At 36.2% G+C, this 25282-nt stretch overlaps 1 protein-coding gene and 1 pseudogene across 1 annotated transcript; both read left to right on the top strand.

Annotated features, from left to right (window-relative positions):
• The first annotated feature begins 838 nt into the window (after positions 1–838).
• Positions 839–2114, top strand: LOC120191022 (zinc finger protein ZAT10-like). Its single transcript, XM_039194026.1, has one exon. The coding sequence runs from the start codon at positions 1160–1162 to the stop codon at positions 1967–1969; it is 810 nt and encodes a 269-aa protein (XP_039049957.1). The 5' UTR covers positions 839–1159; the 3' UTR covers positions 1970–2114.
• A 19987-nt stretch (positions 2115–22101) lies between these two features.
• On the top strand, positions 22102–23079 carry LOC120191096 (annotated as a pseudogene).
• Positions 23080–25282: the final 2203 nt, after the last annotated feature.

The raw sequence follows: 25282 nt of genomic DNA, 5'->3' as shown, positions 1-25282 counted from the left end.
AATGTAAATAATTTTTTTCTCTGAATAATCAACCGGCTTTCTTCGTTTCTTGCACGGTAAGTATGTTGTAAGACTACCATCAGTAACCAAATTGTCTTTCGTTTTCCAGAGAACAAAATTGGTCGCTATTCCACTGGCCAAAAAAAAATGTTGCAGTTATTTCATGAAAAAGTTTTAACAGATCAATTTGTTTAACCTACTTTTCCAAAGCATAGAACCAAACCCAATTCTTAACTAACCTGTGATTAAATATGTATTTCCATTCGAATTTCTCGCGAATCACAAGTCATGTTGCAAACCATTTTTGAACACCATAATTAATCACTATACTTTTTTAAGGTGAGTTGTATCATATAATATTAAAAATATGATTAGATCAATGTGCTTAAACATATTTAAATTAGAATCTCATAATGTCAAACAAGTTAAAATCTAATTAACTAATCAAATTAAAATTTTATAGGAATTATTTTTCCAATTCCAGATAATTGCCAATGTATAGGGTCACATTATTAATCATTGATCATCAAAACTATAATCTGGAAGGATTTATGTTTGTTAAGAATCATGGAATTGATTGGGGAATCATGGAATTGATTGGGGGAATCATAATCGTTGGGCAATACAATTAATTGAGCCGGCAGCCAAAGACGAGTCTTAGCAGCAATCAGCTGCTTTGACATAGGGCCTGCCTGTCTAGCTGGCGATTTCACCGCGTTTTTATTTATTTATTTCGTACTCTGTTTAGGGGTGCTCTGCTTTTGTATAATATCTTTCCAAGTGTTGTCACTTTATATAAAAGAAGAAAGAAAGAGGGACGGCTCTCGGTTTCTTACGAGTCTTGGATTTATTCAATCTTGTTTGTTTGACCCACTGAGGTTAGCTACCCACCAAGAAAACTCAACTGCATTTAGCCTCTTGCCAATCGCCAAATAACCAACTATTTGTCAATTTTGTAACACTTGCATCACTTTTGTTAGTTCACACCACTTGTCACGCAACTTCCCTTCCCCACTCCCCTTTTAAACCCGTCCTCCTCACTTCTCACTGCCCTTCAACTCTCATTTCTCATTTTCACTACTACTGCTTTCCTCTACGTCTCTCTCTCCAGCTCCAATTACAAGAAAAACTTGTTTCTTTTATTGTGTTCGGAAATCAGATGGCTTTAGAAGCTCTCAACTCTCCCACAACAGCTGCTACGCCTCCTTTCCAATTTGAAGATAGCAACTTACACTGCCTGGAATCATTCACCAAGCGTAAGCGTTCTAAGCGACCGCGTTTCGATCATGTTACCTCCGAGGAAGAATACCTTGCTCTGTGTCTCATCATGCTCGCACGCGGTGGCGAACCCAACTCCGCCAACACTTCTTCAGTCCCACACCGCCATCGCTCTCCGACTCCTGCTGTCTCGCTCACTCCAGTGTCAGCACCAGCACCAGCACCACCACCGACCTTAACAGAGCAGAAGGTTAGCTACAAGTGTAGCGTTTGCAACAAGTCCTTTAACTCTTACCAGGCTTTGGGTGGCCACAAAGCCAGCCACCGTAAGCTTTCAGGTGGCAACGACGACCAGTCAACGTCAACAACCAACTCTGCGATTGCCGGTGGAGTTATTTCAGCCGCTTTGAACCCAAGCGGAAAATCCCACGAGTGTTCCATCTGCCACAAAAGCTTCCCTACTGGCCAGGCCTTGGGAGGCCACAAGCGATGCCACTATGAAGGTGGGTCTGGGAACAGTGCCATCGCTAGCGCTAGCGCTAGCGGCGTAACATCTGAAGGAGTGGGCTCAACCAATAACATGAACCATATCAGTCAGCGGGTCGAGTTTGACCTCAACCTTCCGGCTTTGCCAGAATTCTCACCGGCTAATTTCTTTGTAACCGGTGCTGATGATGAAGTGGAAAGCCCACACCCAGCAAAGAAACCGCGTGGGTTGATGCAGATGCCACCCAAAATTGAAGTCAACTAAACAATTCTACGTTAGAAGCATATGAATTAATTAAATTTTATAGCCAGATAGAATGTATTTGTTTTGATAGATCGTGAGACATTGTTTCCCCTCTGTACATAGCACTGGAACGATTCATCTGTGCCAATTCTACTGAGCTTATTTATTACTCAACTCAATTCAATACTATTTGGTCCTTATCTTCAGCTCACTGTTGTATAATTTTGCTTTGTTCTTGTACTCTTAACATGCGCAATAAAAGACGGGGTTGTGGGTGGTAGCAAGCAGCTGGCAAATGAAGGGGTGCTGAAACTTTGTTGCATGAAAAGGACGTGCAGTAGCTACACTTAAAAGAGTGGTTATAAACAGCAGCAATTCTAGGCCACCGTTGCTGATGTTGTTGGCCTAATATTCCGAAATATATAGTTGATTTAATTAAAAAGTGGATAGGGGGATGCTCGGCGCATGTCATGGGGATAAGATCAGATAGGAACGGGGTGCTTGCTGAGGGGCTTTGTTTTCTTTTGGCACGCCGTTAGATTAGGATGACAGGTGCATGGCTTTGCTTAAGGGACCTCCTTTTCTTCTTCTATTCTCTTCAATATTTTTTTTTTAAAAAAAAAACCTTTATTATTGGTCGTAGTTATTCAGTGAATAATTGATGGGATGGTGATTCGGATTCCTTGAGGAGTTTTAGATTCTTCTTTGTGAGTTGTGATGCCACCATTTGTCTACTCCAAGTGCCAAGGATTTTAGTGCGCTGTCTTGTTGGCTAATGGCCACCCATGTTATTATTTATTTACTCGCTTAGAAAACGTATATACAAGACTAGTTTTAACTTGTAAGCATAATCAAGGCAAGGGCATCGGTGGTTTAATTCCTTGTTTAGATTTCCGTCTCAACCTATGAGAAGATTAATACCTGATTACAAGGAATTTGGTGACTTGGCAATTCCTCTTCTAGTAGTTCCACTCCCATTTTGTTCCCCAAGCGAATTTTCCGCCTAAAGAAATTGAGATATACAACAAAGCGTATTAAGATGCCCAAGTTTAGCCGCGATTAATATCAAAGTATTTAATACATTTAAACTTAAATCATCTAAGGATTTAAATATATATATATATAAGTTTTAATAGAATTTATGATGAAGTCAACTAGATAGTAGACTGTGAAATGGAGTGTTTTCTTTGAGGATAAAGTATAATTAAACAGGGTTGGGAAGAGATAAGGCAGGCTTTGATAAATGCATTTGTGGGTGTCGTCACACTGACAGTAGGGCGGTCAGATAAATCACTTAACAAGTAGAATGGGGTACATAGTTGCCCAATGATTAATGTAAGGTTGTTGGCAAACCGACTCTCTTCATATTCTATAAGAAAAAGAATGGCGGAATATTTTGTTTGACAAATTAAATGGCGCTATATACCAAATGCATTTCAGCTATATATATAGTTTATAATACTCTTAATTTTACTAGCTGCTGCTTAAGAAATTAAACCAGCCCAGTAACGGGAGGATGATGGTAATAATCTTAACAGAGTCATCTCAAACATTTTTGGGACTCTAAGTAAAACTTAAAAATAAATTCTTATAAAATAAAAGTATATTATATTACTTTCAACATTAATTTAATATTATATTAATAAATAGTAGAAAAATGATTTAATTTTGTCAAACATTATTTTAATTATTTTATTAAGAAAATACCTTAAATACAACTAAGAGAATAAATAAAAATTGAATTTGGGTATTGATTTTAAACAATAAATGAAAAAATAAATAATAATATATTATTTTACTTAGGTTGAGATTGGAGAAGAGTAAGAGTTAAAGAATAGTTGATAAATTGAAGAATGCAATTTGATAAAAAGAGAGAAAAATATGGTTAGATTTAATTCAAAACTTAATGTATTAATGAGAGGGATTGAGACGGTGATAGGAAATTGAAAATTTTATGGAATTGAAAAAATAGGGAACTCGATTATGAAGGTAAAAAGTGGGATTGAAAAAATTAGAGGCCTTAATTATTAAGGTAGAAAGTGAGATTAAAAAAGTCAAGAGCCTCAATTATAAAGGTAAAAAATAAGATTTAAAAAAATAGATGTCTCAATTATAAAAATAGAAAATGTAATTAAAAAATTAAGAATCATAATTATAAAATGAAAAATATGATTAAAATATGGGCACTATAAAAAATGAGGCCATGAGCAATCAGGCTGGTCCCCAATTAGTCGGATTCGAATATTAGTTGTGTCAAAATACCTAAAATCCTTACTTGATCTCCTCCGAGTTCTTTGTATTTGACCGTACGGTATGACTTTTGACAAAACGTCGGCGTTCTAGATCGGTGGCCGAAGACAATTCAAAGTAAACAAACCAAACTGAGCAATCTCAAGTCTAACGTTGACTTGAATGTATCTTTCTCAACAACGATGATTGAGGAATATGTATTAGGCAAGCGGGTTAGCACTTGTTCTCCCCCTCTCTATATATCGAAGACCAGACCAGATTCAATGTAATTCCACAAACTATATTAAAATTTACTTGTTCTCCCCCACCTCTATATATCCAAACAAAAAGGTGGTCCGGCCTAGCTATTTTGTACATGACATGTATCTGATTTTAATGCATAAAATTACCTAATAACTATATATCATAAGATCAAAATTATATAAATATATATATAGTATTTTGAATATAAGTTTTAAATGTAGGAATATTGTAACATAGTCGGCTACTCCATGCCTAACCAACATTCTTAAGCTAGGCATCTTCAGTTTAACATATGATGCGGTATTCACTTGCAATTTCATAAACTATTTTCGTTTATATCCTGTTATACAGTTTGTGATGTATAAATTATGTATAAGAAATTGAATCCAAATGGAATAGTTTAAACACATCTCTAACGTCAACTTCATTTTGTTATTGTTTTCAACGGATATGGCTGAAGAATTCAAGCAGAACCTTCAAGTGTTGAAAGTCCACCTTCCCACCCTGACCAGTTCTTATTCTTGTTAGTGGAATTAAGGGGGAAGGGAGCTTTTTCTTGTTCTTGTTAGTGTATTAGATGAGTAGTGCATTTTGTTGCCCATTCTGGGATGGGAATCTGATCATCAAGTGGAGGATACCTGGCTTCCACATTTACCATTAATAAAAGAAATGGTATATATATGTCACGGACTAAACTTTTGGGTCCATGGACATTGGCGCAAAGGTTCACAGAAGGGGTTCTATTGTTCAGACTTTGGGCTTGTTGGGCATGGCGAGTTGGCCTGGTTCTTGGAGAATGCTTACGAGTCCGTAAAGGCTCGAGTTCGTGAAGGATCAAGTCTGAGGCATCCGAGAGAAGCGACGAGGGTGTTACATGTTCGATGGGGGCAATGTTGTCGAGGCTCGTGGATTCTGTCCGAGACATGTGTGCGCAGATTTCTGTAGAAAATAATACAGAGTGTTGGGCTTGCCCAGAACCATCAGACCTGGCCCGTTCCTTGGAAGATTCTAGAAAGGATATTATTATCCAATAATTAAGGATTTAATTATGGATAATGTTTTATTTGAATTCAAATACCTTAGAGATAGAGTTCTTGTTAAGGTAGGATTCATTCTAAGCCGTCGATGTACTTTGATCTAGACCGTTGGATCTTGAGGGCCTCAACTATAAATAGAGAGCTCCTCCCCTCATTTGTAATCAATTCACTTTATTCATTCTCTTCAGAGTAATAAAACTCAGGCATTTACTCTTACTCTCTCTGAGTTCATTCTTTCCAGCTTTCTAGCTTGCTAGCTTTCTAGCCTTGTCGGTTTGTTCTCCTTTGTGCTTAAGCCTTTGTGGCTTGTGTTACCGATCGTGAGGGCTGAGATAGCCTCGAGAGTGTTCTTTTCCGAGTTCTTTCAAAGTGCCAAAGTTAATCAAGTCTTGGTGACTTAGGAAGTTCCCACAGTGCTCGTGCTTCGGAGATCGCTTCAACCCAAGTGGCTTGGATTAGCCCCGATTAAGTGTCATTTCCGCATTGTTGTTTAACCCTTGAGGGTTTGTTCGTCGCTTAGTGAGCCAGAGACTCACAAGGACGTGGATAAGGCTGACTTAGGCGCCATTTCGACCTGAAATCGTCTAAGTGTCACACGAATCGACTAGCAGAAGTCTAGCCCCGTGACATGTGGTATCAGAGCGTGTTACGTTACCGGATAACGTAGCCCGCTACTAGAAGTGACCGAGTGAATCATTGGAGGCAGACAACGATCACTGCGTACGTGGTTAGTGAAAGCGAGTCAAAGCAAGTCGGAGTGTAGGTGTTGTGGATTCAACAGTGATCCGAGCTTGTCTTGTGACAAGAAGCATTTTAGCGAGTTGATGGAAGCTGTTGTGGATTCAACAAGTGTTCCAGACAGGTTGTGGAAAGGAAACGAGATGGTACAATAAAAGGGAGTTGTTCTCACAGAGAATGGCGCGAAGAGCCATGATGTTGGGTTAAGCTAGAGAAACAAAGTGTGGGTGTTATCCCAGGATCGTTGGAGTCGAGGATCAAGAACCTTGAGAGCTTCACGGAAGAAGCCAAGAAGGTCCAAGGAGTTGTGGAGTCTCATCTTGAACAGTTAGAATCCATGAGGGATGGGTTCAAGGATGTCGCGCAACAGAGTCTTCACGGTTGGATGTTGATAGAGATGAGTAATGCGCTCAGGGTCGAGTTGATGGCCTTGAGAGAAGAGATGGATGGGCTCAAGAGTGAGATACTCATGTGAAAAACAACAATGAGTGATGGTGGTTCGTGCAATACCTTCATCAAAGGACTTAGACCAGGAGTGATGCTTGCCAGTGAGCAAGGTGATACCCAGAGTTGTTCGGAGCCGGAGCTGTAGCCAAGTCAAGGTGCGAGCTTGCAGGAGCCAAGCCAGCCAAACATGAGTCATCCAGACCCATGCCCGAAGATAGTGGTGAAAATGGGGGAGACCATGACAAGGGACAGTGGATAGATGGCAGAGAAAACTCTTCCAGTAGCCAAGAAGTGGCACCGACTGATCGTGGTCGGATAAAGCCATCGGGAAATCATGGCAAGGCCAAGTCCGTGTCAAAGAAGAAGGTGAGTAGCAAGCCTCTTAAATGCTACTTCTGTGATGGTCCTCACATGATAAGAGGATGTCCCGAGAAGAATCGTCTTGCTTCTATTGTCAGAGGAGAAGACAAGTCAGAAGAGGAAGTAGCCAAAGATGGTGCATTGCGGGAGTCAAAGCAGTCAAGCCAGGAGCGAGGCTCGGTGCGAATGCTAGTGGTGCAGGAAAGCCGAGGGTAAACAAGCGAGATCCACTGAAGTGTTACCTATGTCAAGGAGCACATAGGGCCAGGAGTTGCCCAATACAGAAAAGCTCGGTGCCAATGCAAGTGGCGAAGCTGAGAAGCCGAGGGTAAAGAAGCGAGAGCCATTGAAGTGTTTCCAGTGTGGAGGAAAACACAAGGTGCGATATTGCACCAATGGAGTAAAGTTCGGTGCGAGAGCCAAGGGCCAAGCAAGAAACTGAGGCTAAAGAAACAAGAGCAACTGAGTGTTTCCGGTGTAAAGGCCCACACATAGTGCGGGAATGCCCAAATCGAATCAAGCAATCCAAGGGAAAGGACAAGGCCAAGAGTAGCGAGCCTGCTAAGCTTGGTTCAATGGTGTTTACTTCTGTCAAGGTTAGTCAGAACCAGAAGCAGAACGGGTTGCCCAAACCCAATGTTGCCACGGAGTTTGCCAAGGATACCGAGGAGGTAGCCGTTGTTGTGAAAGATGGAGTTGGCAAATAACCAAAAGAGTCTGGGACATTTCAAGAGCAGTCGTGCTCAGTGCATGCCGAGAGTGAGGCATGGTTTAAGTTGATGAATCTTAGACATGAGGGGACGTTGAAGGAGTATGCGAGAGAGTTCGAGGAACTCATGCTCCAAGTTCCAGAGTTGACTGAAGAAGATGCATTCTTCACCTTCACAGATGGATTGAAGCCATGGGCAAAGGCGACGAAGGAGAGAATGGGAATCAAGGAGTTGTCTAAAGCCTTGATAGCCGCCGAGTCCATCATAGAACTTGGAGTTAAGAAGACGTCCAAGCCAAAGTTGAAAGCCGAGGGTAATGGTAAAAGTATCCGAGATGAGGGTCAGTCCAACAATGATGAGGAGCAAGGCTCTTTGAGTGATGCTTGTTCGAGTGAAGTTTGTTCGAATGGTGAGCATTTGAGCATTGATCGTTCAAGTGGTGAACAAATGTCTAGAAAAGACATGTATGGTATTGGCACAAGTAAAGCGAACAAGTGCCTTACGAAGGGCGAAGTAAACAAGAGTTGCAAGCTTGCCGGGATAAAGCCGAGTGGTCTGAGAAGATGGAGAAGCCCAGGATCGAGTTACCCAAGGACATGGGTGAAGACAAGGTTAGTGAGGCTACATGACTTGGCTCAATGAACTTGAGTTCTGCCAAGGCAAGTAGAGGCCGAAAACAGAATGGGTTGATATGTGCGAACATCAACGTTTCCGAACCATCGGGAGTTGCCTTAGTAGACACGGGGGCAACTGATCTATTCATGTCGAAGAAGGATGCCGACAATCTTGGGTTGAAAGCCAAACCATAGAAGGGGGCGAGCAAGACTGTCAATTCCGAAGAGGTTCCAAGTGAGAAGAATATTGTTTTAGGGACTACCATTGAACAGACAACCGAGAAGAGGTTAATGGAGTCCAAGCTTTCCAGAGACATGATGAGCGAGAGCTTTCCACCCATGTAAGAGGGTGGAAGTCGCACCGGACTTCAAGGGAAGAAGTGTCGATGCGAGTAGAAACACCAGACTTCTGGATATAAGTGTTGGTGTGTGGAGTGCCAGACTTCGAGGAGTAAGAAGGGCTGACACATAGAGTAAATGTGCTGAGGGAAATCGAGGGACATCTCAAACACATTCCAAATGTTGAGTTTGATTCACCATCGTTGATGAGCATAGGTCGAGGACCTAACCATCTTTTTGCGGAGTTATCAAAGGTTGGAAGGGACATATGAGACTTTCAGAGTTATTAGGGACAAGCGAGTGTTACCGACGAATCTGAGTTGTCGTGTTGTATGTTGTCGGAGTATCCAATTCTTTTCCACTGGATCAAAAGTATCCTTGTTCGGGGTGAATGCAAACGGGTAGGATGGATTTCCTACGTTCGAGATGAATGCCACGGTGTGCTAGATGGTGATAAGACATGACGGTGTTAACCAAGGTGAGAAAGCCAAGGTGTTTTGATAAAGCGTCCAAGGTGATCAAGACCAAGTGTTCTCACCTAGCGACGAGGGCGTCACTAGATCAAGTGGGGGAGATTGTCACGGACTAAACTTTTAGGTCCATGGACATTGGCACAAAGGTTCACAGAAGGGGTTCTATTGCGCAGACTTTGGGCTTGTTGGACATGGCGAGTTGGCCTGGTTCTTGGAGAATGCTTACGAGTCCGTAAAGGCTCGAGTTTGTGAAGGATCAAGTCCGAGGCGTCCGAGAGAAGCGACGAGGGTGTTACATGTTCGATGGGGGCAATTTTGTCGAGGCTCGTGGATTCGGTCCAAGACATGTGTGCGCAAATTTGTGTAGAAAAATAATACAGAGTGTTGGGCTTGCTCAGAACCATCAGACCTGGCCCGTTCCTTGGAAGATTCTAGAAAGGATATTATTATCCAATAATTAAGGATTTAATTATGGATAATGTTTTATTTGAATTCAAATACCTTAGAGATAGAGTTCTTGTTAACGTATGATTCATTCTAAGCCGTCGATGTACTTTGATCTAGACCGTTGGATCTTGAGGGCCTCAACTATAAATAGAGAGCTCCTCCCCTCATTTGTAATCAATTCACTTCATTCATTCTCTTCAGAGTAATAAAACTCAGGCATTTACTCTTACTCTCTGATACATGCATCACAAGGCTCACATCAAATGAAGAAGTAATAAATCTTCCAAATGATCCACTCGTCCAAGCATTGGAAAAGAAGATTAGAACAGAAGCAAACTTACGACGACTTTTTGAATGGGATTCTGATCTTATTTAGTCAATATGTTTTCTAGAGATACGACCGTCTGTCTCTTATCTTTCCAACGGTTCTTGAATCGCATCAATCCGATATCGAGAACTCAAGATATGGCTATTTTACTGAAGACGGTGCATGCAGAAAATCCTATACGAGATTAATACGGAATTTTGTAAATATTACGAATTTTCAATATTTTTATTGATTATTTGTAATATAACTTAATATAGGATGATGCATTATCTTTTAGGATTAAATTTATTATTTTATTAGGAATTAAGGTTGGGTTAAAAATATTATCTTTAGTTATTATATTTTATTAGGAATTAGAGTTAATATATGTTTAGTTTATTATTATTTTATTCATTATTATTAGACCTTTAGAACTCAGCCCCTATATAAAGGAGGCTTCATTAAACTTTGTAATTCAATATTTCTTTGATTAATAATACAACGAGAGTTTGTTTTTGCAAGTGCTGATTGCCTTGTGCCTTCGAAGCTTCTTCTCCTGGAGTTCTTTCAAGTTCTTGTGAGGGAGATTAATCTTCACACTCCAATTTGTCTTTTCATCGCGACTAGGAGGGTTGGTTAGAGCCATTTATCGAGTTTGCCTTTTCAGGCTTCATTAAACTTTGTAATTCAAGATTTCTTTGATTAATAATACAACGAGAGTTCGTTTTTGCAAGTGCTGATTGCCTTGTGCCTTCGAAGCTTCTTCTTCTGGAGTTCTTTCAAGTTCTTGTGAGGGAGATTAATCTTCACACTCCAATTTGTCTTTTCATCGCGACTAGGAGGGTTGGTTAGAGCCATTTATCGAGTTTGTCTTTTCATTGTGACTAGGAGGGTTCGATAGGACATTTATCCATCTATTTTTCCACAAATCCATCTGCACCATCAATCATCTTTACCGTCCACCTTCGTAAAGGAGATCTTTTGATTTCTTTATTATCTTATCTTATTTTATTTTCAATTTCTTTATCTTTTGTTTATTTTGTTCTAATCTTGTTGCCTTGAAAAAACCCTAAAAAATCCTAGTTACTACCGCCACCTTCCCCTATTCATCCCCTTTGTTCTTAATCGAGTATAGAGCTTTCTATGTTTGATTCTTCAACAAGAGCAACGTTCATCAACCCGCCACTGCTTCCCTATCAATTGGTATCAGAGTTGGGCCGACTCTTGGAAAGAAGCAAGCAATCTTGTTTGTTCTTGCACACAACACCATCAAGGTACCCCAACGGAGCTAGTTCAGAGAAGATTTATCGTTTCAGGTTATTTTTATTTAATTTTAATTTAGATTCAAATCCTTCTTGTTAGTTTGCTATTTGTTTAAAAAAAAACAAAAAAAGACAAAAAAACCAAAATTTCAAAAAAAATTGCAAACGAAAGTATTTAGGGCTGATTTTCTCCAGATATCAGATTCGTCTTAAGTTTAATCTCCAGTCCAAAATTCACTTCGATCAGAGTTCATTAGATCCTTCAAATACATCATTCAAGTTTTATCGGTAGATTCGGTCTAGAATATTGTCGAATTTCTTGAAAATTCTACAGGAAGAATTTTGTGGTGAAAATTTCCATATTGCAACTTCATATATTGAATATAATTCACACAAAAAAATCAGAATTTTTGGAGATCAAGAAAAACTTCAAACAAAGCGATCAAGAAAAATAGATTGTTTGATGACTCACCGTTCAACAGAGTCTACTGGATACTACTGAAGGTATTTGGTTCTGAAATTTTACAGATGGTTTCTTGACGCATTTAAAGACATTCAAGAATTTTTCCAGAATTTTTGGACACCGGTAACCCCCTAAAAAACGTTGCTCAAGTTGATCCAGCGTTTTCTAGGTTTTCTGGTTTGGTCCCTTTTTCTTTGACTCTTAGTGCTTTAGGTTCTTTTGTTTTTCCCTATTATTGTTCTTTTGCATTATCTAACACATTATCTTCCTTGTGTTAGTAGGACTAAAGAGTTTGCATACTTCTTCCTTCTTTGCATTCTCGTTCTCTTGGAGTCTAACCTTTGTTTGGCCTCTTAGAGCTTTTAGGTTTTTTCTTATCGCCTTTGCTAGTAATCAAACTCCAATACGAACTGTGGAAGACTACTTGGTAAAGTGAGTTTTAAAGAGTACAAGATCGGCTTACTTGCCTCTCGTTGTGTTACTTTCTTGGAGTGACTTGTGAGGTTTCTTGCTTTGTTGAATTTTCTTTCTTTTATTTTTATTTTACTTTAAAATTTTCTTTCGAGTGTTATGATTTCAGGATGTGTGACAACAACAACAAGACACTTACGGCTATCTTAGCCGCACTTGCACGACTCACGACTCAAGTTGAAAGATTTGATGAACTTACCAATACCGTGAGAGAAAGACAAGAACCACAACTGGATCTACCAAACCAGAATCCAAGACTAAACAATGTTGAACTTTTGGTACCCAGGCGAGAACAACCACGTTTCCAAGCACCCAAACTCTTTGCAAAACCAAAGTTCATGATCCCGTCTTTTAAAGGAAACAACGATCCGGACAGGTACATCGGTTGGGAAGGAAAAGTTGATCTCATATTCGCATACCATGACTACCCCCAAGCTAAACAAGTTCCCCTCATCACCATGCAATTAGAAGGATATGCTCGAACTTGGTGGATGCAAACAAGGAAAAAAGATCCAGAATTTCTAAATTCTAACAATCACTTCTTGGACCGACCTCAAACAAACCATGAGGAAGCGATTCCTACCGACACATTATACACGAGAAGTTAAACTATGACTACACCGACTTCGACAAGGTAGAAGTTCAGTTGAAGACTACTACAAGGAGATGCAGTCCTTACTCAATAGGGCTAACATAACCGAAAAAGAAGAAGTCACCGTGTTAAGATTCGTTGTCGGCTTGAACTCAAACATCACTTATCTTCTTGACCTCCATGGGTACGAAAACCTTGAAGATACACTAAAGAAAGCAATGACAATCGAAGTACAAATCCAAAGGAGATTTCGAGAACATTACCAAGGTACTTCATCCTCTTACCAAGGTAATCCTTCAAATCCTTCCTCGTCTTTTGCTCCATCTTCTCTAAAAAAGCTAAGAGATGACAAACCTGACAAGGAGAAAGAACAACCAGCAAAGAATGACACACTTCCAGCCCCTAAAGATCAAATGATAATTTGTGAGGATGTAGGGAAAGCAAAAAAAGAAAAAGCTGAGAAAGAGGCAAAAGAAAAAGAGGTCACTAGTTACAAAAGCCAAAAGAATAATGACCCATGGGAGGTGAGTGAACCTAATTGTGAGAAGAAAAGAGTGACTCAAAATCTATGTGTGAGCACAAAAGAATTGAGAGAGAACATTCTTTACAAACAGCCTTCCATCCTTGTTCACTTTAGAGAATCAATTGTTTCAATTTCTAACATTAACAAGGATTTGCCTAGTGTGTTTTCATCTTTGTTACAGGATTTTCAAGAAGAATTAGGTGATCCACCTGACGGATTACCACTAGAAAAAGGAAAACAACACCAAACCAATCTAATTCAAGGTTCCATCATACCTCGTCAAACATACAATCTCGAAGAAACCAAAGAGTTAAATTTGTTACAAAAGGCTACATCCATGAAAGCCTTAGTCGTAACGTCATCTTAATGATGAAACATGACTTGAACAACTCCACATGCTTTATAGTTCATGCACAGGGAATCCATGTACATGATGAGAAAGTAAAAGCAACACGAGATTGACCCACACCATCTTCTATCGCCAAGAGTTGTCTAATAGTGCTAGGTGACCCTCCTGACGGGTTACCACCTGAAAGCCCTAATCACTATGCTATATCAATGAAGAGTTATGATTTACGAGAGTCCAAAGGTAAGTATTTTATTACTCATTTTAATGACATTGTAACATACTTCTTCTCCTTCTTACAAGGTAAGGCTCGTGAAGTTGTCATCCATACTAAACACAACTCCTTTAAGTGCGTAACATACCGAGGTAAGCAAAACACATTAGACGATAGACTACCACGAAGGTATACTCTTACCTATCAAACTCATACTACTATTCCAAGAATTGAACATATCAAAGATTTATATCATGATAACTCGGATATTTTTTATATTTCTACCCATACTTTTAAAAGTGCTTTTAATGAGCTTTATCTTGTATATGGGTTTCCTTGCCAACTAAACAGGTTCTACAGTCCACAAAACTCCTCCCGGGAATCATTAATTCATGAACCCCACTTAGGATACTTAAGGGATTACTTTAACAAACCAGTTGACATAGTTTTTAAACACTCATTCTCGCCACATACAAATAAAACCATGGAGAAATTATCTGAAATAATCATACATAAAGCCAACAGTGGCCGGCGCCATGTTGAATTTCAACCAAAATATCATATTACAAGACTTGTATGCAAAAGAGGATTTCAAGACTTCAAGAAATCAGTTCCTACAAAGAAGAAACCTCGACTAAAACGCATAAGACACATCACATTGATCCTGGTAAATGTTCACAAGTTTTTCTTTCAACACATCTAAATCTCTTTCTTTGGATTTTCAGATTCGAGGACGAATCCTTTTGAGGAGTGGGGAATGATACATGCACCAGAGTCCATAATACATGCTTCTTTGGACTAATGTTTCTACTCGAACCTATTAGAAGAACAAAGTCTCGAAGATTCAAAGCATATCTATTCGGTAAGTATAATGTGAATGAATCATTAAACGATTCTAATGTTGCTCCCTTTAATGTTTCAGATCGAGGTCGAATCTTTTGAAGAAAGGGAGGATGTACATGCATCACAAGGCTCACATCAAAGGAAGAAGTAATAACTCTTCCAAATGATCCACTCGTCCAAGCATTGGAAAAGAAGATCAGAACAGAAGCAGACTTACGACGACTTTTTGAATGGGATCCTGATCTTATTTAGTCAATATGTCTTTTGGAGATACGACCTTCTGTCTCTTATCTTTCCAACGGTTCTTTAATCGCATCAATCCGATATCGGGAATTCAAGATATGGCTATTTTACTGAAGACGATGCATGCAGAAAATCCTATACGAGATTTTGTAAATATTACGAATTTTCAATATTTTTATTGATTATTTGTAATATAACTTAATATAGGATGATGCATTATCTTTTAGGATTAGATTTATTATTTTATTAGGAATTAAGGTGGGTTAAAAATATTATCTTTAGTTATTATTATTTTATTAGGAATTAGAGTTAAGATATGTTTAGTTATATTATTTATTCATTAGTTATTTAGGACCTTTAGAACTCAGCCCCTATATAAATGAGGCTTCATTAAACTTTGTAATTCAAGATTTCTTTGATTAATAATACAACGAGAGTTCGTTTTTGCAAGTGTTGATTGTCTTGTGCCTTCGAAGCTTCTTCTCCTGGAGTTCTTTCAAGTTCCTGTGAGGGAGATTAATCTTCACACTCCAATTTGCCTTTTCATCGCGACTAGGAGGGTTGGTTATAGTCATTTATCGAGTTTGCCTTTTCATTGCGACTAGGAGGGTTCGATAGGACACTTATCCATCTATTTTTCCACAAATCCATCTGCACCATCAATCATCTTTACCGTCACCTTCGAAAGGAGATCTTTGATTTCTTTATTATCTTATCTATTTTATTTTCAATTTCTTTATCTTTTGTTTATTTTGTTCTTAAAACCTGAAAAACCCTAAAGAATCCTAGTTACTACCGCCACCTTCCCTATTCATCCCCTTTGTTCTTAATCGAGTATAGAGCTTTCTAGTTGATTCTCAACAAGAGCAGCGTTCATCAACCCGCCACCGCTTCCCTATCACTCTCTCTGAGTTCATTCTTTCTAGCTTTCTAGCTTGCTAGCTTTCTAGCCTTGTCGGCTTGTTCTCCTTTGTGCTTAAGCCTTTGTGGCTTGTATTACTGATCTTGAGGGCTGAGATAGCCTCGAGAATGTTCTTTTCCGAGTTCTTTCAAAGTGCCAAAGTTAATCAAGTCTTGGTGACTTAGGAATTCCCACAGTGCTCGTGCTTCGGAGATCCGCTTCAACCCAAGTGGCTTGGATTAGCCCCGATTAAGTGTCGTTTCCGCATTGTTGTTTAACCCTTGAGGGTTTGTTCGTCGCTTAGTGAGCCAGAGACTCACAAGGACGTGGATAAGGCTGACTTAGGCGCCATTTTGACCTGGAAATCGTCTAAGTGCCGCACGAATCGACTAGCAAAAGTCTAGCCCCGTGACAATATACATCAAAGGGTTTCAATTTTCACTCGTATTTATTTAAGGACGAAAGAGAAAAGAAAGTAATGATCATGCACGACGACGTGCTTCGCTGAAAATAGGTTCCAAACAATAGAATAGAAAATAGACAAATGCCTTCAAATGTGGAGTGGGAACTCCAAGATAGTGGACATAATCCGATTTTGTGCTTTGTTTTTTTTCATTCAAAGTTACAATGAAGTGGAAGAACTTCCTCCAGCAGGAAAAATACGGAAAAAGAAATATCGCCTACTATAGAACTCGAACCCACAACCTCAAGGATAAGAATCTTGCGCTCTACAGACTGAGATAGTCGGGCTAGCAATTCTAAATACATAAAACATAAAGTACAGCGAAATCCAAACTGGGCTTAAAGAATATGGCAGGTGCAGGCTTTAACTGAGTCATTAGATGCTTCCATCTGTGTTAATATTAGACATCCAATGCCGTATTAGCTTCCGTCTAGGCTCTTTTTGGATGTTCATTGCATAAAAATAAAGCAGGCAAGCTTAGTCTAATGTTCTATCTTTCATTATCCATTCATATATTATTTGGAATAAATTATTCAAACTAAAAATAACAATTATATCACGCAGTGTTAAGACTTAAGAAAACTAAACGACGTAATGACATTTAAATGAGACACATTTCTTAACTTCTGTAATATCTGATAATTCAAATTCTAAGATAATAGCATATATATATGCTATAGAGTAGAGGGCTTCGATTGCTACATACCAGTAAATTATACGCGGATAATTTCCCAAGAAAATGATAATGTCATTTTCATGGACACCCACACACTTCATTGTTCACCTTCCCCAATAACCACCACTAGACTTGCTCAAAAGGAAAAATACAAACATCAAGAGTGTGTGTGTGAACTGAATTTGAGTTTTCTTGTGGCTCCTGGTGAGATCCACTAAGCTGCTTTGTAGCGAGGAGGTGAGGAGTCTGCACAGGTTTGATGTTCTCGTGTTTTATTTGTATCTAGATTGAGTTACTATTTTATATGTGTGTGTATGAGTTAGAAGAATCAAACATGATATCTAAATTGAGTTAATATCTGAATTAACATGAAAATTTTAACTGATAATCTTACAATTAGAATTAATGAGACAAAAGTTTGATGTGCAGTAGAGGAATATAAATTCCTCACCCAATACCTCAACATAGAATATGGATGCTTGCAACCGATTATTCTATGTTATCTGTCATGGAATGGGCAGCTCTCTCCCTCCCAATCTACCATCGACCGGCTACAAATCACAGTACCTAGACTGACAAAATACGAGTATATAGTGACGTTTTTGTAAAAATGCGATCATATATCAGTCTATTACGACGTTTTTACTACAAATGACACAATACGTTTATGAATACTGCTGCGCGTTCCTATAAACATCATGAATTTTGTCATTTAGTGGCGCTGTGTGGGTAAACACTACGAAATGTACAAATTTAACGGAGTTTCCTCTAAAAAAAGCCGCTACAGACCAGTTTTGTTATAGTGTAAATAATGACAATAATCATTTCCTAAAGATAAGGCTTTGAAAGAGGATATCTTGGAGCTTATTTTGTTGATGGTGAGAGAAACTTGTAAGACACTGATCTGTGTATGCAGCAATAGAATTTAAAAAGAAAGGCTGGATCGAGTTGAGCTTACCTAAGAAGTAGTTTTGTCGACAAAATCAAAACTATATTCCTATAGCAACCAACATGTTCCGGTACCATTTCTTGACTAATGCTAAAAGGAAGAACCTTTTTTTGTTTCTGATAAGGATATCGTTGTCTGGTTTTGTCCTCAAATACTCTACATACGTAATTTCAATCCCCATATCCATTAAGATTTTATTCCCCCACTGATATTATCATTTATCATCGTTACCCCTTCTTTAATATACTCATTTTAAGGCTATAATTCCTTATTTGCTACTTTTAAATTTACTGTGTTTAATCCACACAATAAGTTCAATTAGTAGAGAATCAAAGGTTTCTTTTTTATTATAACTAAGAAGCTTGATTTTCTACCTTCAGCAACATCCCATTGGTTCACGGTTAACCACATCTTCGATCATAGAAATACACTTGATTTACATCGATTAAACCCATAGTTACTGAAGCCTTAAGATTGTATTCACTTTATATTATATGAGCCCACCGACAAACCCCTATTAAGCCCAGAAGCCGCAAAGTCTTTGTAAGCCTAAAAATCCTGCCGAGCGAGGACTTCATGAAGAATACAAAAAGTCTAAGCTGGAATTACCGTGTAACACTCGTTCGACTAAGGAGGGACTCTGTTACACCGGTCTACCGATAAAATTAGAGGTGATAATCGAGTTATTTAGATCGGGTCATTTCAAATTGATTTTTGAGTCGAATCAATATCAAATCGATCAATTTTAAGTTCAGGTCAATTTTTAGATCTTTTGATCAATTCGAATATAGTTTGATATGAGTCTAATCAAACATATATAATTGTTGATATATTCTTGTATAAAAATAAATAATATACATCATTTCAGTGTTTCTCACATCACTAAAATTAGATAATAATAAAAAAGATATATGTTCACTTTGATTCGGCTATCAGGTTAAAATCAAATCGATATCCGTTCATATGGATTTGAGTAAATTAATTCATGTTATTTTTAGTTCGGTTTGATTTCATCTAATTTATTTTTAATTAATGGTGCTTTCAATTGGAGTTGTTTTTGGTTCGGGCCAACTTGAGTAATGGTTTTAGGATAGGTATTTCATACAGGTTTCGACACAATTTGATTATTTTATTATTTTTGAAAATTTGAGTTTTCGGGTTATTTTAGGGATGGTGTCAGGTCAGGTTAATGCTAGTTTTAATTTAAAATTTGGGTCATATTTTAAATCGGGTGAGATTCTCCTAACTCTAGGTCAAATGCCGGTGGAAGGGTTTGTTTTTCAGATTGAGTTTGTGTGAGCCAAAATTCAATCTTGACTTGACCATTACCATGATCATCTCTAATTGATTTATATTGGTCTAATTAATATTAAAAATGATTTAATTTAATTTATTTCATATTTTAAATTAAATTAAATTATTAGATTTAATTTTAAATTTAATAATCAATTCAAATAATCTAATATGAATTAAATTTACTAGATTTAAATAAAATCATGCTAAGCTCAAAAGGCTATCCAAAGACCTGTTTGCAGAGTTCGAAGACAAGACAATGAGAATACCCACGCTTATTTAATCATCGACTCAACTCATGTCTTTTAACTATTATTAAATTTCTTAATTATTAAAAGTTACAAAATGATCTTAGGACTATAATATGTTATTTTGTTAAGTTTTTTAATTATTAAAAGTTACAAAATGCTCACCCGACTATTCATATGTTCTAAACTTGTCATTTTACGTTTAAAAATTAGCGACCATATGAGATGAATGCTAACTTGTTGACTGTGATTGATCTAAAATTCATTTTAGTTGTACTTTGTGACACAAATATTTGTTATATTATGTCATCGAACTAATGTTTGAAATATTATGTGGCGAGTCGGTATTTGAAAGCAACGAAGATACTAATAATTTATTAAAATATAATTTATCATACCTTAGTTAACATGGTACATCTAACGCTAACGGTCGGCAAATTTTAACGAAAAAATAATTTTAGAATATATGAATAGTCGTGATCATTTTATATTTTTAAGAATTGAGACTTAACAAACAATGTCTTATAATTAAATGGTAGTCCCTTTTTCCATATATGTAATGGGATAAGGGGAGGTAAAAGTAGGTTGCCCCCAACACTAGGTTGAGAGCAACTTCCGTAGGAGACCTCCAAATTATGAAATACCCTCAATGAGACTCGATCCCATGACCTCAGATTAGAACCTTGTGCTCTATCAACTGAGCTTGATGGTCATTTCATGTCTTATAACTAAAGAAATTTCTATAACCTTCAATAATCAAGGGACTCAACAAAAAATCAAAAGACAACTTATATAATTTTCCCTAGTACTTACAACTCTAAAAAAAATTAATAAATCTCATATTAGTTTTCAATCATGGACATAGCTAAAATTAAATTGACAGGGTCGAAAAATAAGATTATTTAAGAAAAATATAAACTATTAGGTATTTAAACTCGAAATTCAGCATGAACAAGCGACCTTAGTGATTAAGGGGATTGTTGTTATCCTTGAAGTCTCGAGTTCAAGAATTACGTATGTAGGGGTATGAGCGTTCATTTTCAAATAGTTGAAAGTCTTTGAACATATACTACCTTGTATTCACCTTAATTTATAATAAAAAAACTTAAAATTCATAAGACAACTTTTAATTTGTTTAATATTTAAACTAAAAATGACCTAAAATTTAATTAAACTAAAAATTATAATACCATTAAATTAAAATTATATTAAATATACAAATTTTAAAAGATTCGGAATACCTTGTACCTAATGGAGCTCAGTCCCTGTTTTCAACCAACCTATATGTAAATCCTATTCTCGACTGTCCACTAAAAGTTTTATTAAGTGTCTGTTTGTTTGGTTGTAATTAGTTTTCTGGAAAAATGAATTACTAGAATTTGAATTACTAGAATTTGAATTATGGAAAATGAATTACATTTTCGAAAAATGTTTTCCGTAAAATGAATTACATTTTTCTGAAAAACATCTGGAAAACGTTTTATGATGTTTGGAATATATTATTTAAACATTTTTTTCCACTAGTTGATGAATTTTTTAAAAATTATTTATTATAAATATTAAATATAATAAGTAATATTGTTTATCATAAAACTTAATATTATTATTTTAAAATTTTAAAATAATTTATTTATTATTAAATATTATTTTTATAATTTTATTAATAAAAATATTAATATTGATATTTTAGTGAGATAAAAATATAATAAATTATTAATTATTTATTAAAGTAATAGTGTTATATTATATTTTAAAAATATTAATTAGTATTTTTTAAATATCTTTATTAAATATTATTAGATTATATTTATATTAATATATAATAAATTATTAATTATTAAATATATAAAATTTATTATATATTTTAAAATAAAAATATAATATCTTATATTATTATAATATAATTGATTATTTTATTATAATATTAAAAATATATTTATTATTAAATTAATAAATATATTTTAATATTTTATAATTAATATTTTGATGAAAATGATATTAAAATTTATTATATTAAATCCATAAAATAAAATTATTTTGAGTATTTATTTTTTGAAGTGAAAAGTTCGGAAAATAACTTACGAAAAATCAGACTGTAAGTCATTTTTCAGAAAATACAAAGGAAATTCTGTTGACTAAGAAAATGAATTACGTTGACCAACCAGTTTTCCTCCAACCAAATACTGAAAAATATTTTTCGAAAAACAAATTACGTGAAACAAACACGGTAAAATATTTTTCAAAAAACAAATTATATGAAACAAACACGAAATTTAAAAAAAAAAACTAATTCCGTAATTCATTTTATGATAAACAAAAATACAAATATTATAATTTTCATTTAATAGTCAAATTTTGAATTGAAAGGTTAGAGTCGAAGATCAAGGATCAGGTTCTGCACGCTTCCACTGTTTGATAATTCGTACTAAGAGGGAAGTACAAAAAAGATGGGGAAATGGATGGACAAAACTAATCCAACGATCCACATCAATAAAACAAATTTGGAATCCAACGGTGGACATAAAAACATCAAATAGGAAGCGGAGACACGGAGCAGCTCGTGTCGTACCCAGAGTTTGGAAGATATCCTCGTATTTCCCACCGTCATAGATAAAATAATACCCCTTAACCCAACCATGGTTAACGTTAATTAAAATACCCCCTCTTCTTTCCCTCTGTTTTTTCAAGCTCATTCCTTTATCCCACTTTCTTCCTACTTGCTTGAAATCCAAGTCATTCACGGTGAACAAAAAGATAATATTTTTTTCTTTTGTCTTAAAGATCAGACGTGGTTATTGAGGAAAAATGAGCTGCAACGGTTGCCGAGTGCTCCGAAAAGGGTGCAAGGAGACATGTGTGTTACGGTCAAGCTTACGTTGGATCGAATCCTCCGAAGCACAAGGCAACGCCACCTTATTTCTCGCGAAGTTTCGGCCGCAGCGACCTCCTCTCTTATCTCTTCCGTCCCTGAATCCCAACGCCCCCGTACTCTTTCTAAATTACTTTATTTTCTATTTACGTTATCGATTTCTGTTTTGATTCTTTTACGTATATTTAAGTGTTTCCTTGTTTTCTGGATTTTTTATAGCTTTGTTTCAGTCTTTATTGTTCGAGGCATGTGGTCGTACTGTGAATCCGGTGAACGGAGCGGTTGGGCTGTTATCCAGTGGAAACTGGCATATCTGCCAGGCAGCGGTGGAGACGGTTCTTCAAGGCGGAGCGTTAAGGCCTATTCCGGGGGTTTGGACGCCGAGTTGCGATGAGTCATATGATCCTTTTTTGGCAACAATTCGTACAACTTCCACCGATACGCTGAGTCGAAGCCTTTGATGAGGATGTTGATGGAGAATCAATCCGGTTCAACGGCGTCGGATCTAAGCCTGTCTTTGATGACGATGCCAGGCGGAGGAAGACGTGGCGGAAGGCGATACGAGGAAGAAAAGAAGAGCAAAACGCCGTCTCTTTATTCGGAGGAATCCGAGATAACTACTTCTGGGAGCAACGAAAATGAAGGTACCAGAAGAGAAAGATTTTGAAACTCTTCGTCTGAGAAAAGTTCAGACTTGAAAATGGAAAGAAAAAAAACGGTCTTTTTTGATAAGCCGGCGATCATGTAGTGAATAACGAAGAGAAAATAATAAAGACTTGAGAGAGTTTTTCTACCTTTTCATTACTTAACATAACATTTTACATAATACGAGAAAGATAATAAAAGTATTAAGTATATAATTGAGTTTTTATTGTGTTAATATCTTTTAAAAATTATAAATACAAATTTATAAAATATATGATTATTTTTTATTTATAAATTTCAAAATATATGTTTAGTTTAGATATTACGTAAGAAAAATAGAAAATATAAACATTGTATAATAGAAATTAGAAGCTGCATTTTTTACAATAAACGTTGTTAATTTTATTAAAATTAGAAAAATTTCTAAATTATAATAAAACTAACCGTTTAATATCATATGAACCATCTAAAAAAATTAAAATTCTAATCAAATAAATTCGAATAAAATGTAAGTATAAACATTTGATCGTATGATCAAATAAATCATAAAAAATATCAAACTATTGAAATATCACCGACACATCGCAAACTAAAATCGAACGACGTGAGAAAATCATCCACGAATGCAAATCGTGTATCCAAATCCAATCTAAGAGTTAAAAACAAAGAAGATCAACATGACAACAAATGAGCGCCATCTTGAATAGTCGTGAAGATATTAAATCAATCCCTGAAGAAAAAAAGATAAACGAAGATAACGACCAAACGATTGAAAACGTGTCAAAAGGTAGATGAAACGTTTCATAAAGATAGAGAAAAATGTATCATAAAGATAAGTTATTAAAATTTAAAATAAAAAAAAATATAAAGATACAATCTAATAAAAAAAAGAAAAGAATGAATACCGATTATCGACGATCAATACTAATATTAGTATTGATGCCGATTATAGAGATAAAACAGAAAAAAAGACTACCGACCGTACAAATAAAAAAAGAAGAAGATAAACCAAGGTTAAAAACGCATATGATTCTCTAATATAACCCAAGATAAAGCCGCATTTATAATATGTGGCATTTTACATAATTTAATATAAATATGAGTTGTGATTTCTAAAGTAGAGTTGATAAGAGAGAAAAAAAGCAGTCGATGATAAAATTATGGGTCTAATGCATGTACTGAACTTCTTTAAGAGGTTTGACAAGGACTCTTAAGGTTATATTTATTCTTAAGCTCTTTTCTTTATTAATATGTATAGCCACAAGCTGAAGATGATTTAATTACTATGTCCTCTTTATATTGATTCTAACATGATAGAGTATTTGAACTATAATTTTACTCCGGAAACTCAAGATGATGATTGATGAGGAGACGAAACTCTTGAGCCTGCAGTCACGTTTGTTAATTATATATGTCCTTTTCTAACATGCCTTTCATTTTAACCTAAACTCACGCGAAGATGAAGTCAGCTGATTCCCAGGAGAAGTCATTTTTCATGCAACAAAGAAAGAGAAATTATTGATTAAGGAAGACATGAGGCGTGGTTTGTTACGTTTAATAAGCGTCTTAAAACTTGATACATTTAATTATTAAACCATGGTGGGCACCGCAGGGAGAAGAAGAGAAGGGAGTGGATCCCAAAGTTTATATATTTTGTTTTGTTAAAAGAGAGGGAAAGGATAGTGCGGTGCACGTCAGGGTGCCCCGCCCACTGTGCCGCCCCAAGTCCTCCTCCATTGGAAGTGGCTTCCACGGCATAACCCATCTCTTTTTAACAAAGACAAAAGCTCTTGATGGGAAAGGAACTACAAACACAATTAGCTACCCATAAAGCAAACCTTATTCTTCCATTCAATCGCTTCGCCGCGTCTCTTTGCATATGCTGTGTGGATCACACAAATGAGTTTTTCTTTTTTCTTTTTGAATACAAAAAAAATACTTCACTTCTTTTCTTCCCCTCATTTACACGTCACTTTGACTTTTAGGCATTTGTTTCATATTCTTCTGCAATACCAAAGTATAAATTGTTTTCGTGATCCACAAATTGTGGCCCAGCGTTGTCATGTACTGTTGGTTTTGATGGTTTTTAATCTTTTTCAGATATAACATTGATTGTATATATTAATTATGAGCAGTGACGAATTTAATTTTTTTTAAGATTAGTACATATATATTAATAATTTTTTTATATAAAATAAATATAAATAATTTCAAGTGAACATAATCAATAAAATAGATAACTAACCGAAAAGAAATTTAAATTTTATAAGGTTTTATTTTATTATTACATGTTATGAAATAATATCTAAATAAACAATTAAAGACATAGGAGTTATGATAATAGACTGCCCCCAACATCAGGGGGAGA

Source organism: Hibiscus syriacus, unplaced genomic scaffold (genome assembly GCF_006381635.1).
Source record: "Hibiscus syriacus cultivar Baekdansim isolate YM2019G1 unplaced genomic scaffold, ASM638163v2 tig00116964_pilon, whole genome shotgun sequence".
In the NCBI taxonomy this organism is placed as follows: Eukaryota; Viridiplantae; Streptophyta; class Magnoliopsida; order Malvales; family Malvaceae; genus Hibiscus; species Hibiscus syriacus.
Note: the sequence above shows the minus strand (reverse complement) of the source record. Positions and strands in the feature narration are given on the sequence as shown.